The 15,333-nt window shown below is 42.2% G+C and overlaps 1 protein-coding gene across 3 annotated transcripts in view; it reads left to right on the top strand.

Moving 5' to 3' along the window:
* The first annotated feature begins 9,396 nt into the window (after positions 1-9,396).
* ATP9B (ATPase phospholipid transporting 9B (putative)) overlaps positions 9,397-15,333 on the top strand; it is a 138,427-nt gene continuing 132,490 nt past the window's right edge. Inside the window, exon 1 of one of the 3 annotated variants that reach the window (XM_036417788.2) lies at positions 9,397-9,649. In XM_036417788.2, the coding sequence (XP_036273681.1) occupies positions 9,528-9,649 (122 nt within the window). In that variant the 5' untranslated portion in view covers positions 9,397-9,527. The remainder of the gene's footprint in view (positions 9,650-15,333) is intronic. The other 2 variants (XM_036417786.2, XM_036417787.2) reach the window with 2 other exon arrangements.

Genomic DNA, 15,333 nt, shown 5'->3' with positions numbered 1-15,333 from the left:
CCTGTGGACTGAAGGGTCCCAGGTTCAATTCCAGTCAAGGGTATGTACCTTTGTTGTGGGCACATCCTCAGGAGGGGGTGTGCAAGAGGCAGCTGGTTGATGTTTCTCTCCCATCAATGTTTCTGACTATACCTCTCCCTTTCTCTCTGTAAAAAATCAATAAAAAAAAAATATATTTTTTTTTTAAAGAAAAGAAAAGAAAAAGAACTGTGTTTCCCGGTTAGCATTGAAAGAAAGAAAGGAAGAAAGAAAGAAAGGAAGAAAGGAAGAAAGAAAGAAAGAAAGAAAGAAAGAAAGAAAGAAAGAAAGAAAGAAAGAAGAAAGGAAGAAGGAAAGAAGAAAGAAAGAAAGAAAGAAAGAAAGAAGAAAGAAAGAAAGAAAGAAAGGAAGAAAGAAAGGAAGAAAGAAAGAAGGAAAAGAAACAGGAGAGGCTTTGAAAACTAAGGGCACTTATGTAACTCATCTGATGGTAAACCTGACCTGAACCAAAGAGAAGTTTGTTATAGGACATAATGTGTCTGCATGCATTCATATGTCTGTGTATGCACTATCCACCCACCTGCATGTCCTCCAGTGTGACTATCATGTCACTGCAGACATACGTGACTGACACCCCCAGATGCCATTGGGTGTGTGTAGTGTGTGCTGTGTGCAGGGTTACTTTTCTCAAGTCCAAAGCCCCTGAATCTTACAGTGAAGGGCCCCAGTAAATGGGATGGCTCATGTCTGTGGAGTGTCAAGATGCTGTTTCTCTCAAATGGACACATGGATTCAGGGAAATCCACTCTAACCGAGCAGGCACTGCACCAGATTCTCACGTGTGTGGGAAGGCACGCCTGTGCCATCCACCAGGTGCCTGACTTGCCGTGTGAGGGGATGCAGGTTGGCACAGGCACAGATTTCATCCTTGTGAACAAGTATCATGTTCTCGTCAAATCCACATAATGAAGATGGCCATCCCTGGTGTCATTGTCACTTGTGTAAGATCTTTATATACTTACCTATGTGCAGGTAACCCAGTAAAAAATAGGATGAACACACAGGACTAATCCAGTGTTTCCCTTGTGGTCCAAAATGTCCATTCTGGTCCAGGTTTGACACAGGTCAACATTTCTGTGTCAGGCAAATCCATCTTCTATGAACATGTGCCCCAGTTCCGGCCTCAGCACTGGATGGTGATGTTGGTCCTCCCTTTCCATGCAGCCCCGTCCTCCACCAAGGGCCCTTCCTTCTTTCCTCATTATATGGTCTCACCAAGGGGAGCTATACAGTTAGTGTATTTCCTCACAAGCATTTCTGAATATTAAATTTTATTAATGGTGTAATTAAAAAAGTAAAAATCTGCTCAATGAAATTTCATTAAATTTTTTCTTTCAATGCTTTATAACTGTTCATAATAAATATGTATAGAAAGGGAATTCACACCAACTCCCATTACCATTGGTTGTTTATGCTAACATCTCAGATATGTCCTTGCAGTCTTCCTGGGGCATGTACAACACACATTTGCTCACGCGAATACACACACACACACACACACATACACACACTCAGGAATGATAATGGTCTAGTGCTAGACATGTAGTTTTGTGCCTCTAGGTCTGAAAATGTGAGTTTGGCCTAGCTGGTGTGGCTCAGTGGTTGAGTGTCAACCCATGAACTACAAGGTCACGGTTCGATTCCTGGTCAGGGCACATGCCCGACTTTCCGGCTCAATCCCCAATGCAGGAGGCAGCCAATAAATAATTTTCTCTCATCATTGATGTTTCTATCTCTCTCTCCTTTTCCTTTCCTCTATGAAATAAAAAAATATCTATGCTTTTTTAAAAAGAAATTGACTGCGGTTTTGCTGCCTGGTCATATAAATGCTAATTGTTTCTGTGGGATCTTTTGAGGCACATATATCAGGGAGCAAGATGCTCCCCAAGATCCTTCAGTCACCATGAAGGCCCTGGTTTCTATGGGTTCCATGATGAGGTGACTCTATCATAGGAGTAAAAATACGCTGGCATGGCTCCCACAGGGTTGGTCCAAAAAAGATAAAATAAAATAGAAAAAAGAGTGCATTGGTTTGAGGAACTTCCTTGTATATCCTTGTCATGTCCTACTCTTTGAGGAGGGAAATACTGTGATTCAAACATTTAATAGGAAACTGACTCTATGTACCAGTACGTAGGTACATTTTTTTCAACTTTTATAAATATGTTTAATAATAGTTGTTCTGTCCACAGGTGTTTGAGTTGACTTTTGCAGACATAGGTTATAATGTACACGAATTGTGTTTTAATTATAAGGGAAAGCATTCGAAACAGTATGGCCTCTCCCAACACACGCTATTAGCGCACCTTTCCCAGGGCTTGTGGTTTTATTTTGTTTATCCTGACCATTTCACACCATCATTGTTTCTCTCGTGGACGGAAACAATTGTGAAGATGTGATGGTATGTTTTGCATTACACCGGAAGATAATCTGGGTGCCCATCCCTCTCCCTCAATCATCCTGGTTGTGACTGCGAACTGGTGAGCGCCTAACAGAGGCTAATGGACAGGACAAGCTCACCTGGGCAGGCGGGAGCCCAGCTGGGAGCTGCAGCCTCTGTGCTGGCCCACGCCCCCTGTTAAATGGAGCGGTCCTTTATACATCTCAGTGGACAGAATCAAAGGCTGATGTGGATTTGTTCCAGGCAATTGCTCCCTTTGTTTTTCTTAATTCATGAGTATTAATATTCTTTAATGAGGATTTTTTTTATTGTTTTTTTTTTTTTTTAAGGGAACTCTGCTTTCCTGCTTTCTGGAGTTCCAAGCATTCGTCAGTTCTAAGTCATGGAATATTCACAGAGTGTACTAGCAACTCTTTCTAAAGGCAAGAGGAGGGAAAGGGTTGGTGGGGTCTCTCATCATACAGGGTATGCCTATAATTCTAAGGGTCTGTGAACGTCAACATAGTCCACTGACCATAACGTAGGTTTATGTCCTGTCTCACACTCTCTGTCTCTTCTAAGGCAGACCTGATGTGCGGCACAATTCTCAGCTTCAAGCACCTGAGCTAAAGAAAGGAAAGGCATGAGGAACCACTGGCAACAATGCTGAATCAACATGCAAAAGTCCTTGTTATTACTCCTGCACTAAGTACTTGTAGGATTCTCTGTCTTGACTCTCACATAAATCTTTTGTTGTATTAATATGTTTTATTGATTTTTTTTCAGAGAGGTAGGGAGAGGAATAGAGGGTTAGAAACATCGATGAGAGAGAACCATCAATCAGCTGCCTCCGGAACACCCCGCAACCAAGGTACATGTGCCTGCAACCAAGGTGCATGCCCTTGACCCGAATCGAACCTGGGACCTTTGAGTCTGCAGGCTGATGCTCTATCCACTGAGCCAAACCAGTTAGGGCCACATAAATCTTTTGAGGCTCATACTATTGTTATTCTCATTCTTTAGCAAGGAAACTGACTCTTAAGGTTGAAAACTTGCTGAAGTACACAGGTAGGTGAGGGAAAGAAGACATTAAAACCCAGATGGCCTGTATTCGCTCCTACAATTTAAAGAAGGCATCAATGCATTTTAACAAACTTCAGAAAATAAATTTGTCATACTCTGGGTGGAGTTAACGTTTCTACAGTCAAAATTTTCAGAAGGAAGAGGTATTAATAATAATTAGAAAAAATACACCAAATGTGATAATTACGATGAACAAGTATGCATTTGCAAAAATGAAAAATTACTGGAAAGGTTGGAGTTACTGGAGCTTCTTCTAGCAAGGAGGGCAGGGGAGAAAGAAGGACAAGTCTGCAGGGTTTGAAGGGCTTGTCACCAAGCAGAGAACTTTGGACACACCCTGGGCACCACACAGAGACTTTCCAACTGAAAGAGGCCTGCTCAGCTTTGCTCTTTCGAAGACCACCCTGGCCACGGCGTCGACAATATCGACGACCACAGGCTGTAGACAAGCAAGGCGTGGACCATGACCATGACTCTGGACCCGAGCAAGCACTGGGCCCAAGACAGCCCACCTGCCATCTGAGGCGAAGTTTCTTGCTCACCCTCCGGGTTCCAGGCTCTGGCTATGTCACTGTGCACAGCCTGATTGTAATGGGAGAGTTGGGTTGCAAAGGGCCTTAAGAAGATTCACAACTAAGAGACCAAAGGCGGGACAGAGCTGCGATGCGTTGTTTGAAACTGCAGCCTGCCATTTTCTTATGTTAACATTGTGAAATCAGACAACATCTGGAACAAGTAAACGTTACATTTTCTCGTGAAATATCCAAGTGCGACACACCGAACCTTTTAGTTCTAAGACATGAAAGCCCATGAAACATTTTTGCATTTTGACATGAAGGAAATGTTAATGTATCTGTGTATTCTTGTACACAATTAATACTAGCATTTAATGTCTCCCGTAAACTTGCTCGGAGGTAAACAAACAACCCGTCAGAGATTGCAGCGAGTACTCAGCTCGCTGACTGGCCGCTGCAATAAATAATGACATCAGAGGAAACCAGACCCCGCAGATGGTGGACAGAAGGAAGGTTTGTTCCCATCTTCACCGAGGGATAAATTACACACCAAAGAATCCACTCATTTAAAGTATACAATTCAGTGGTTTTAATATATTCACAGAGTCAGGCAGCATTACCACTGTCTAATTTTAGAAGATTTTTTTCAACCCCCAAGAAAGCCCGTGCCCATCAGCACCCCCACCCCAGTCTTGGGCCACCACTGATCTACTTGTCATGTTCACAGAACTGCTAATCCTGGATGTTTCACATAAATGGAAGTGTATAACATGTGGTCTAAGAAAGATTCTTTTTCCATTGTAATTTTAATAGCTATGTGCTCATAATGAGAACTTTTTTATACTGCTATTTAAATTGCTATTCTCAAAAAGGAGAAATGGAAAAGAAGTCCCATTAGCTATATCAAGATGCCTAAACAAGGGTCTGTGAGAAGTTCCTGTGGCTGTTGTCGCTAAAGCATCCCAGGTCCCCTGTCAGCATGCTTCAGGCACCTCCCTGACCCTCACTGGCCACCTCCTTTCTGTTGCCCATACATACTTGAGGGGAAAATCAAGAAAATTATTCTGATCAGCTTACAGTTTTCATTTGCTATTCATTTCAATTAGAAGTTTTTATATTATATATGTTTTGGTGGTCATTTCACTTTTGCTTGCCTACTGAATTCCTCTGATATGTCTACTAAATGCAACAATCGTCACAGACTATTTAGCATGTTCTCGCTTCTCACAGTAAAACTAAGATGAGCGATTTCCCATATAGGTTACTTTATCTGCTGCCCGTCCCTTTGTCCACCACATGGAGCATCTTTATATTATAGCAACAGTTAACCTCGTTGATAACATGTCTCCACCATTACTTACACTGCAATTTTGTCTGTAAGTTGATCAACTCTAGGTCTAGACTCAGTTACATGGGTAATATACTAATGTGTTACTCATCCAACTTGGAACTTTTTTTTTTTAAAGAAGTAATTTATACCATATCACTGAAAACATCTTGAAGACTATTGAATCCCAATTATCATGGTATTAAGTAGACAAATGAGAGAGTAAAAGGATAATAGCATAAATCTGTAATAAACCATGATCCATAGGGCTGGAATACCATATGTCCATTACATTTTCAAATCTTCCTGTCATCCCGAAGAGCTTAAAAACGTCTAAGAACACTGTACAACGACTGTGTCCCACCAATCCCACCCGAGCTCGTTTGTCCCACTGGGGCTGGTTCACCTTTCTCCTTGGCTTTCCCACAGTTCCCAGCCCTGTGGCAGCTAACCATGGGTACACTGAGCTTTGAATGTCTCCATATTCTTGCTCTGTGCCATATCCTGAATAGCTACATGAGGTCATTGCTGGCATTTCATTGCTCATGACCAAGATCATTCTTGGGTGTTGGAGGACTTTTTTGCTTCTTGAAAATTACAAAAAAATAATAATAGCCCCACCTTAAAATTGCTTATTTTATATCAGGCACTAAGCTAAATGCTTAAAATAGGTGATCTCATCAACTCTTCATGAGGCTTGGTGGGGTGGCCGTTATTATTCCTATTGAACCAAAGAGAACACTAGACAAGGAAGGTCCACTAGCAGCTTGGGATTCGTGCCAGAGTGAGGGTGGGGACTCACGTCCAAGCCCACACTGTCCACCATGCCATCATTCTGCCTCAATAAACATGTATGATTCTCATGACACAAGGAAATTTTCCTTCTTAGAAAAAAAACAGAAAAAGAAAAAACACTGTCAAGTGCTTTTTGGGGGTTTCCCCCTCAAATTTTATGCCTCTTTGTAATGGAGAGTATATACTAGCCACATTTTATAAAACTAAAAGAACTTTTAGAAGTAAATTCCTGCCCTTCCAGGCCCTCCTGTCTGCACAGATGCAGCACCGGGCAGCTGTGTTGGGCCTGTGTCCTCATGATGGCACCACCAGACAGGCAGAGGCTGGGAGCACTGGGCCCCGAAAGCCCTGGCTTTTCTGTTGGAAAACATTCATGGGCATGGGTAAGCACATTTCTGTGCCCACTGTTTAAAGACATCCAATCCTTTTGGTCTCAGCTTAAATGGAGGTTTTTCACAATATAAAACTTTCATGGAGTTAATGGCCTTCAGCAAAACAAGTAAAAGTAATTCACCTGATAAAAGAATGTCAACAGCAAGTACAAAATAATTTGTGAGATGCAAGTTGTACACATCCTTCCCAGGAAGAAAGGGACTGCAGTGCACGAGTGGATGGGGGCAGGGTCAAGGACAGCATTTGTGTTTGATTTGTGGCTCCCAGAATATCGCTGTCCTTGCAAAAGGTAGATGCAAATTACACCTAATAACTTTGTTATGAATAATTGCTACTGCTCAGCTCCTGCACACTGGATGAGTCTGGGTGAGAGAAAAGGCAGTTAGGAACACAAGACACCTACAAATTATGAGTCAGCTCTGGCAATCTCCACTCAAGTCAGTGACTGTTTTCAGAGTAGTGACATTGTTTATGAGCTTGGAGGTGCAGTCGACTCTGAGATCGAGTTGGGAAGGACAAGCCATGCAGCTTTCAGCATGTCTGCAAGGTCCTCAGAGCACACCTCACATTTGAGTGTAGCACAGACAGCAATGAGTGCTTTCACAGGATAATGGCTGGGAAGTATAGATTATGAAGGGGAAAATAAGTTGTCTAAAGTATAGTGGGTGCAGTAGCTCATAATTGAGGATCATTCATTCTGACAGTATTTGTTGAGAGCTCAACTTGTGTCCACACAACTGAGACCATGGCAATTCACTGCTCATGACCAAGAACAGGCGGCAAGCAGGAAATGAAGGGAGAAGAGGGCCAGCAACAGCCTGGGAGACGCGACCAGGTGAAGAAGCCTTGTTTTAGGAAAGGGTGCTGGTTTGTGTGTTGAAACCATTGGCTGGATGTCCAGCTGAAAGCTGGCTCCCAGATGCTCTGTTACAATGTTAGTTGTTGAATGACTTTGAATTGTTACAGTTTCAGTTGTTGAGTGAGGAGGATCCGCCCTATAATGTCAGCTGCTGCAATGAGTCTGAGTAGGGAGGAAAAGGGGTGAAAATGAGTAAAGTTCATTTAGCAGTTAGGAGATCACTGAGTCCTTTGGCACCAGTGTCCATGGAGTAGCCTGTACTCAAGCCACATAAAAAGTGTTTCATTATCAAATTAACAATCAGAAAGGAGCAACTATTTACAAAAATTATTTTACTGAGTAATTTTTAAATTAAATATAAGTGGTATATTAAGATCTTTAGATGAGTTTAGAACCTAGAAGTTCAGGTTGAACATACTGCTTCAAACACATACCCATAATAGGTATATAAATTATAAAAATAGAAAAATTTAAAACAGGCATAGCTGGGTTTAAAAACAACAAAGCTACTGGAACAGAAACAGAAACAGAAAGGTGAGAGTGACTCCAGTCTGTCGACTCCCAGGTCTAGTTGGTTGGGCTGTCATACTTGGGGTAGGGTAAACCAACCAACCAAACCAACCAGCCACCAAAACCCTGTAGTGCAGCTGTTTAGAGCTGCAGATACTACGGACAGTCTTTGGTTGATTGAAGGAGGCAAGCAAGCATTCCAAACAATCATGTTAGGGGTAGCAGCTGTTGTGTGGCCAGCTGCTTCCTAGAACAAGTGGCGGTTGCTGGGGGCTTTCAGAGTGAGTGTCCTCAGGAGACATGACTGCATGGCAAGCAGTGTCTCCAAACAGGCCACACTCCTTTCCAAGTCCCCATGGAACAATAGGAAAATGACCAGCCACTGGGGGTGCAATGGCAAGAAGACTCATGAACACTATTGGATCTCAGAATATAAAACCTATTATTCTTCGAACTTATAGTTTAGAAATCTGACCACATATCTGGCTAAAAAGAAAACCTCAAATTAATACACACACACACACACACATATATATTTCAGACCAAATTCCAGAGCTATAAATCAATAACATTTTTCTAAATTAACATCATGATAGCAAAATTCAGAACTCTCTGAAGACTAGCCCCCTCTTTGGAGGCAATTTAGGGGAGAAATGCAATCTTAAATAAAATCTAGAGAAATTTTTTAAGTACAGGAGAAATATGAACATATTTACATGTAGAAGCCTGAGGAAGTAGGAATTAAAACTACCAGAAATTGGAAGTATAATGAAGCAAGGGTTACATAGGAATTAGCCTTGGAGATTGCTTCATGGTCTGAGGTGGGGGTTAGGAGGATCCAGGTGCCCAGGAAGGAAGGACTTGGTCCCTTGGAGTTACGTGTGAGCTATCCGACACCACAGTAAAAAATGAAATAAATGCATGTGTGCAGCAGCTTTGCAGGACTACACGGATCACAGCGCACACTCTGGGCGAGGTCAAGACTTTCTTGTGCAGTTGCCGGGGCCCAGAACAGCTAGGGGCGCAGAAGGGCGGCTATCTTCGCCCAGCAAGCGGGAGGGGTCAGCATCCTGAAGCTCTGCAGGTTGCTGTTGGCTTCTTCAAACTCTGTTTTTTCACCTACACGAACTCTGGCTGTGGAACCCAGCATGGATGCCGGTACAAAAGCGCCTGCGGATCGGCCTCTACCTCCGGCAGACGGGTCGCCCAGGTGAGCGGGAGCCCCACGTGGTGCCTTCCACCGGCTTCCAGAGTCCTGGGGGCAGGAGCCTGCAGCCCAGTGGCACCAGACAGGACTCCAACTCCCGATCCAGGCTTGCCGAACCGGGGTACACGCAGAGGCAACCTACGCCGCCTCCACTGACACCCTCGCAACGTGGTGACGTAATATGCCTGATAAGCAGAGGGCGGAGCTTCGAAACGCTACCGCCAACCACTAGCGCTCCTGCCGCGTGGTGTCGTCATCAGTGCCCGACGTGCGGTGACGCCATCCGGCCCGGACTTGCCGGCGGCGGGAAGGGCCTGCGGGCCGGCCGCGCCTCAGCTGGATTGGAACTGAAAGCTTAGGCCGGGAAGGGCTGCGAATTGAGGGGGAGCGGGAAGGGGCGGGGAGGTGGTGACCGGAACATGGCGGACCAGATCCCTCTGTACCCGGTTCGCAGCGCGGCCGCGGCGGCCGTGGCCAACCGCAAACGCGCGGCCTACTACAGCGCCGTGGGGCCCGGGCCGGGGGCCGAGCGGCCCAGCAGGTAACGACGGCCCGTTCCTCTCTCCGCCCCGGAGCCCTTCTCTCCCGCCCGCCCTGCTGCGGTGGACCTGCCCCCGGGGGCCCGCCGCTGGCCGCGCAGTGTGACTGGGTCACCGGGAGGGCGCCCCCCCACTCCGGAAGCGCTCAGGGGCGTCAGGCCCAGGCGGGCCCCCAGCTCTGACCCCGGCGGTGCCCTGGCCACCGGGTCCAAAGGGAGAGGTGACTGCATCCGATGCAGGGGAGCTGGTGCTGCTGATTTCTAGGGCGACGCGCACGAGAGGCCCGAGGGCTGGTCGCCCAGGCTGTTAGTGTCCGAAATTCACAAATTGTGACGGCGACCGATACCACTTTTACTGAATGGAGAGTCACCTGTTTTCACAAATGTGGAGAGAAAGTGAAGACATTTCACTTTACGAAGTACACCGCTAAACATGCATTTACAAAGTACTTCCTGTCAGCAAATGTGTTTGTTTTTAGGAATGAGAAACTGACCCAGAAAGGCTAAGCTGTTTCATGGGGCCACAGTTAGTTTAGAATGAAAACGTACAGACCTTTGATTTAAAATGAAAGTCTCATACCCTACTTGGTTTTCACTCATATTTATTCCTCACCCAAAGAGAAGACTACTACATTTAACAGATGATACAGTAATTAGAAACAGAAACTTTTCAAAAGGGAAAATACTGCCTTTTGTAGTTCCTAAAATTGTATTCCCTAGGAATTATAGAAGCAATTGGTCTTGAAAACACAGATGGAAAAACCACAGGTTTCAATAACCATTTGCTTTAGGATTCGATTTTAGAATATATTTTTGTTTAGGAGAAGGGCATTACACATGTTATAGAGCTTCATTAAATCTCTGTTCATGTGCTTACTAACGGATCTCAGACACCTTATTTAAAAATGAGCCCTGATTTCCTGGGTAAATGGGGAATGATATTTTTTTTCATGGGATTGTAGAGGATTACGGAAGAACCTAGAAAGATGCCCTGTTCAGTGTTGGACCAAAAGTACCATTTCTCCTTCCTCTGTTATCTGTACAAGTGAGTGCGTTAGTGATAATCCAAGAGGTTGGTTTTTGGAGATCATTATCTAGAAATAATGCTACCTGTTTCACTATAAGTTACCATAACAGTTTGGGTCTGTCACGTCTTTGCTTCATATTTTTGAGGCTCTATCATTTGGTGTGTACACATTTAGGACCCTTTTGTCTTCTAGGTGGATTTCTATTTGTCTTCTATTGTGCAAAGTTCCCCTTTGTCTCTGGTAATTTTCTAGGTACTATTGATAATTTATCCATCCACTCCTGTTTCTTATGGATTGATGTTTTCATGGTGTTAGCTTTCAGCCTGCCTACATTGTTGAATTTGAAGTGAATTTATGGTTGAATTGTGTTTTTCCATTATTGCATCCATCAGTCTCTGTCTTTAGATTGGTGCATTTGGGTCATTTAAGGTTATTATCTGAATGTTAGAGTGTAAATATGCCATTTTATTATGTTTTCTGTTCTATGCTTTTTTTTTTTTTAAATATATTTTATTGATTTTTTTTTTTGGCCCCCTCCTTCCCTACCACACATACCCTCCCTCCCCAGAGTTTTGTGTCCATTGGTTGTACTTAAATGCATGTATACAAGTCCTTCGGTTGATCTATTATCTCTCCCAGATCTTCCTCCCCTCCCCACTGTAATTTGACATTCTATTGTACTTGTTGATATACTGTCTCTATATCTATCTTTTGGTTCATCAGTTTATAATGTTCTTTATCATCCACAAATGAGTGAGGTCATGTGGTGTTTCTCTTTCATTGATTGGCTTATTTCACTCAGCATGATGTTCTCCAATTCCATCCAGGTTGCTGCAAATGATGAGAATTCCTTCTTTTTTATGGCAGCATAGTATTCCATTGTGTAGATGTACCATACTTTTTGGATCCAATCATCAGCTGATGGGCACCTAGGCTGTTTCCAAATTCTGGCTATTGTAGATTGTGCTGCTATGAACATAGGGGTGCATATATCCTTTCTGATTGGTGTTTCTAGTTTCTTGGGATATAATCCTAGAAGTGGGATTAGTGGGTCAAATGGGAGTTCCATTTTCAGTTTTTTGAGGAAACTCCACACTGTTCTCCACAGTGGTTGCACCAGTCTGCATTCCCACCAGCAGTGCACGAGGGTTCCTTTTTCTCCGCAATCTCGCCAACACTTGTCGTTTGTTGAATTGTTGATGTTGGCCATTCTGACAGGTGTGAGATGGTACCGCATTGTTGTTTTGATTTGCATCTCTCGGACAATTAGTGACTTTGAGCATGTTTTCATGTGCCTTTTGGCCTTCCTTCTGTCTTCTTTTGAAAATGTTCTATTTAGGTCCATTGCCCATTTTTTAATTGGATTATTCATCTTCCTTTTATTTGGTTGTATAAGCTGTTTGTAGATGTTGGAGATTAAACCTTTATCAGTGGTATCATTTGCAAATATGTTCTCCCACACAGTGGGCTTTCTTGTTGTTTTGTTGATGGTTTCTTTTGCTGTAAAAAACCTTTTTATTTTAATGTAGTCCCATTTGTTTATTTTCTCTTTAGCTTCCATTGCCCTAGGGGTAGTATCAGTGAAGAAGTTCTTTTAGCATATGTCTGAGATTTTGCTGCCTGTGGATGCTTCTAGTATTTTTATGGTTTCCCGTCTGATGTTTAAGTCCTGTATCCATTTTGAGTTTATTTTTGTGAATGGTGTAAGTTGGTGATCTAGTTTCATTCTTTTGCAAGTGTCTGTCCAATTTTCCCAACACCATTTATTGAAGAAACTGTCTTGACTCCATTGTATATTTGTGCCTCCTTTGTCAAATATTAATTGAGCATAGTGATTTGGGTTGATATCTGGGTTCTCGATTCGATTCCATTGATCTATATGTCTTTTCTTGTGCCAGTACCAGGCTGTTTTGAGAACAGTGGCTTTGTAATATAGTTTGAAGTCTGGTATTGAGATCCCTCCTACTTTACTCTTCTTTCTCAGGATTGCTGTGGCTATTCGGGGTCTTTTATTGTTCCAAATGAACTTTTGGAGAGTTCTTTCTAGGTCGGTGAAATATGTCGTTGGTATTTTAATGGGGAGTGCATTGAACCTATAGATTGCTTTAGGAAGTATGGACATTTTGATGATGTTGATTCTACCAATCCATGAACACGGTATGTTCTTCCATCTCCTTACATCTTCCTCTATCTCTTTTTTCAGTGTCGTGTAGTTTTCCGCAAATAGGTCCTTTACTTCCTTAGTTAAATTTATTCCTAGGTATCTTAATTTTTTTGGTGCGATGGTAAATGGAATTGCTTATTTAGTCTCAGTTTCTGCAGTTTCACTGTTGGTGTATAGAAATGCCATGGATTGCTTGGCATTAATTTTGTATCCTGCTACATTGCCAAATACATTTATTAAGTCAATTAGTTTTTTAATGGAGTCTTTTGGGTTTTTTATGTACAATATCATGTCATCTGCAAATAAGGATAACTTTACTTCTTCTTTTCCAATTTGGATGCCTTTTATTTCCTCCTCTTGTCTAATTGCAATGGCTAGTACTTCCAGTACTATGTCAAACAGGAGTGGCAAGAGTGGGCATCCCTGTCTTGTTCCTGTTCTTAGAGGGAATAGTTTTAGTTTTTGCCCATTGAGTATAATGTTGGCTGTGGGTTTATCATATATAGCTTTTATTATGTTGAGGTATGATCCTTGTACTCCCACCTTGTTAAGAGTTTTTATCAGAAAAGGGTGTTGGATTTTATCAAATGCTTTTTCTGCATCAATTGATATGACTATATGATTTTTATCTTTCAATTTATTTATGTGATGTATCACGTTTATTGATTTGCGGATATTGTACCATCCTTGCATTCCTGGAATAAATCCTACTTGGTCGTGGTGTATGATCTTTGTGATGTTCTTCTGGAGTCGATTTGCTAGAATTTTGTTGAGGATTTTGGCATCTATGTTCATGAGGGATATTGGCCGGTAATTCTCTTTCATTGAGTTGTCTTTATCTGGTTTTGGTATTAGGGTGATGCTGGCTTCATAGAAGGAGTTTGGAAGTGTTCCTTCCTCTTGGATTTTTTGGAATAGTCTGAGGAGGATAGGTTTTAGTTCTTCCTTGAATGTTTGGTAAAACTCTCCTGTGAAGCCGTCTGGCCCTGGGCTTTTGTTTGCTGGAAGCTTTTGGATGACTGTTTCAATTTCTTCCCACGTCACTGGTCTATTGAGATTTTTAGATTCTTCCTGATTGAGTTTTGGCAGTTTGTATTTTTCTAGGAATATGTCCATTTCCTCCAGGTTGTTCAGTTTGTTGGAATAGAGTTGTTCGTAGTATTTTGTAACAATCCATTGTATTTCGGTGGGGTCTGTTGTTATTTCACCTCTTTCATTTCTGATTTTGTTTATTTGGGTCCTCTCTCTTTGTTTCTTGGTTAGCCTGGCTAGAGGTCCATCTATCTTGTTTATCCTTTCAAAGAACCAGCTCTTGGTTTTGTTGATCTTATGTATTGTTTCTTTGGTCTCTATGTCGTTTATCTGTGCTGTGATTTTTGTTATTTCCTTCCTTCTGCTTACACTGGGCTTTTTTTGTTGCTCTTTTTCTAACTCTTTGAGTTGTAGAGTTAGATCATCTGTTACCATTTTTTCTAGTTTTTTGCAATAGGCTTGTAAGGATATGAACTTCCCTCTCAAAACTACTTTTGCTGTGTCCCATAGATTTTGGATTGTTGTGTTTTCATTGTCATTTGTTTCCAGGATGTTTTTAATTTCTTCCTTGATTTCTCTGGTAACCCAGTCCTTGTTTAATAGCATGTTGTTTAGTCTCCATGTGTTTGATTTCTTTGGATTATTTTTATTGTATCAATAGATAATTTCCAGTTTTTGTTCTATGCTTTTTTAATTTGTTTTTCTGATTCTCGTTCCGCTGTTTCTCTTCTTGCCTTCCTTTGGGTTACTTGAACTTCTTTTGTTATCTCGACAGTGTTTTTGAGTGTAGGTCTTTGAATAATTTTTATGGTGTTTGCTCTGAGCATTGCAATATACATGTTACTTATCACTGTTGTGGGTTAGTATCAGTATTTTCCTGATTGGAGTGAAGTGTGGAAACCTGACTTTCGTTCTGGTCCCTTTACCCACCTTCTTCCCCCCAACACCTTAAAATTATGTCATGAATTCTGGGCTGGCCTGCCTCAGTGGTTAATTGTCGACCTATGAACCAGGAGGTCACTGTTCAATTCCCCACTGGGGCACATGCCTAGGTTGTGGGCTCAGTCCCCAGTACGGGGCATGCAGGAGACAGCCCATCAATGAATCTTTCTCATCATTGATGTTTCTATCTCTCTTCCTCTCTCTGAAATCAATAAAAATTTATTTTAAAATGTGTCCTGATTATCAGATGGTGTAACCCTTTATGTTTAAATCACCAAATGTGACTTAAAAGTCCATTTTATGAACCCATACTTTTGCTCTTTCTGATATCCTTTCTTCCTGATGTTCGAGGATTCTCTTTTTATTTCCTTTCCATTGGGAGAACTTCCTATAGCCAATCTTGAAATTTCTTTTATTTCATTCCAGAAGGATAGTTTTATTGGATATAGAATTCCTGGTTGACAATTCTTAGCTCTTGAAAAACTTGTTTCACTTTCTCCCATCCTCCATGGTTCTGATTA

The sequence above is a fragment of the Pipistrellus kuhlii genome, unplaced genomic scaffold (genome assembly GCF_014108245.1).
Source record: "Pipistrellus kuhlii isolate mPipKuh1 unplaced genomic scaffold, mPipKuh1.p scaffold_m20_p_6, whole genome shotgun sequence".
Classification (NCBI taxonomy): Eukaryota; Metazoa; Chordata; class Mammalia; order Chiroptera; family Vespertilionidae; genus Pipistrellus; species Pipistrellus kuhlii.
Note: the sequence above shows the minus strand (reverse complement) of the source record. Positions and strands in the feature narration are given on the sequence as shown.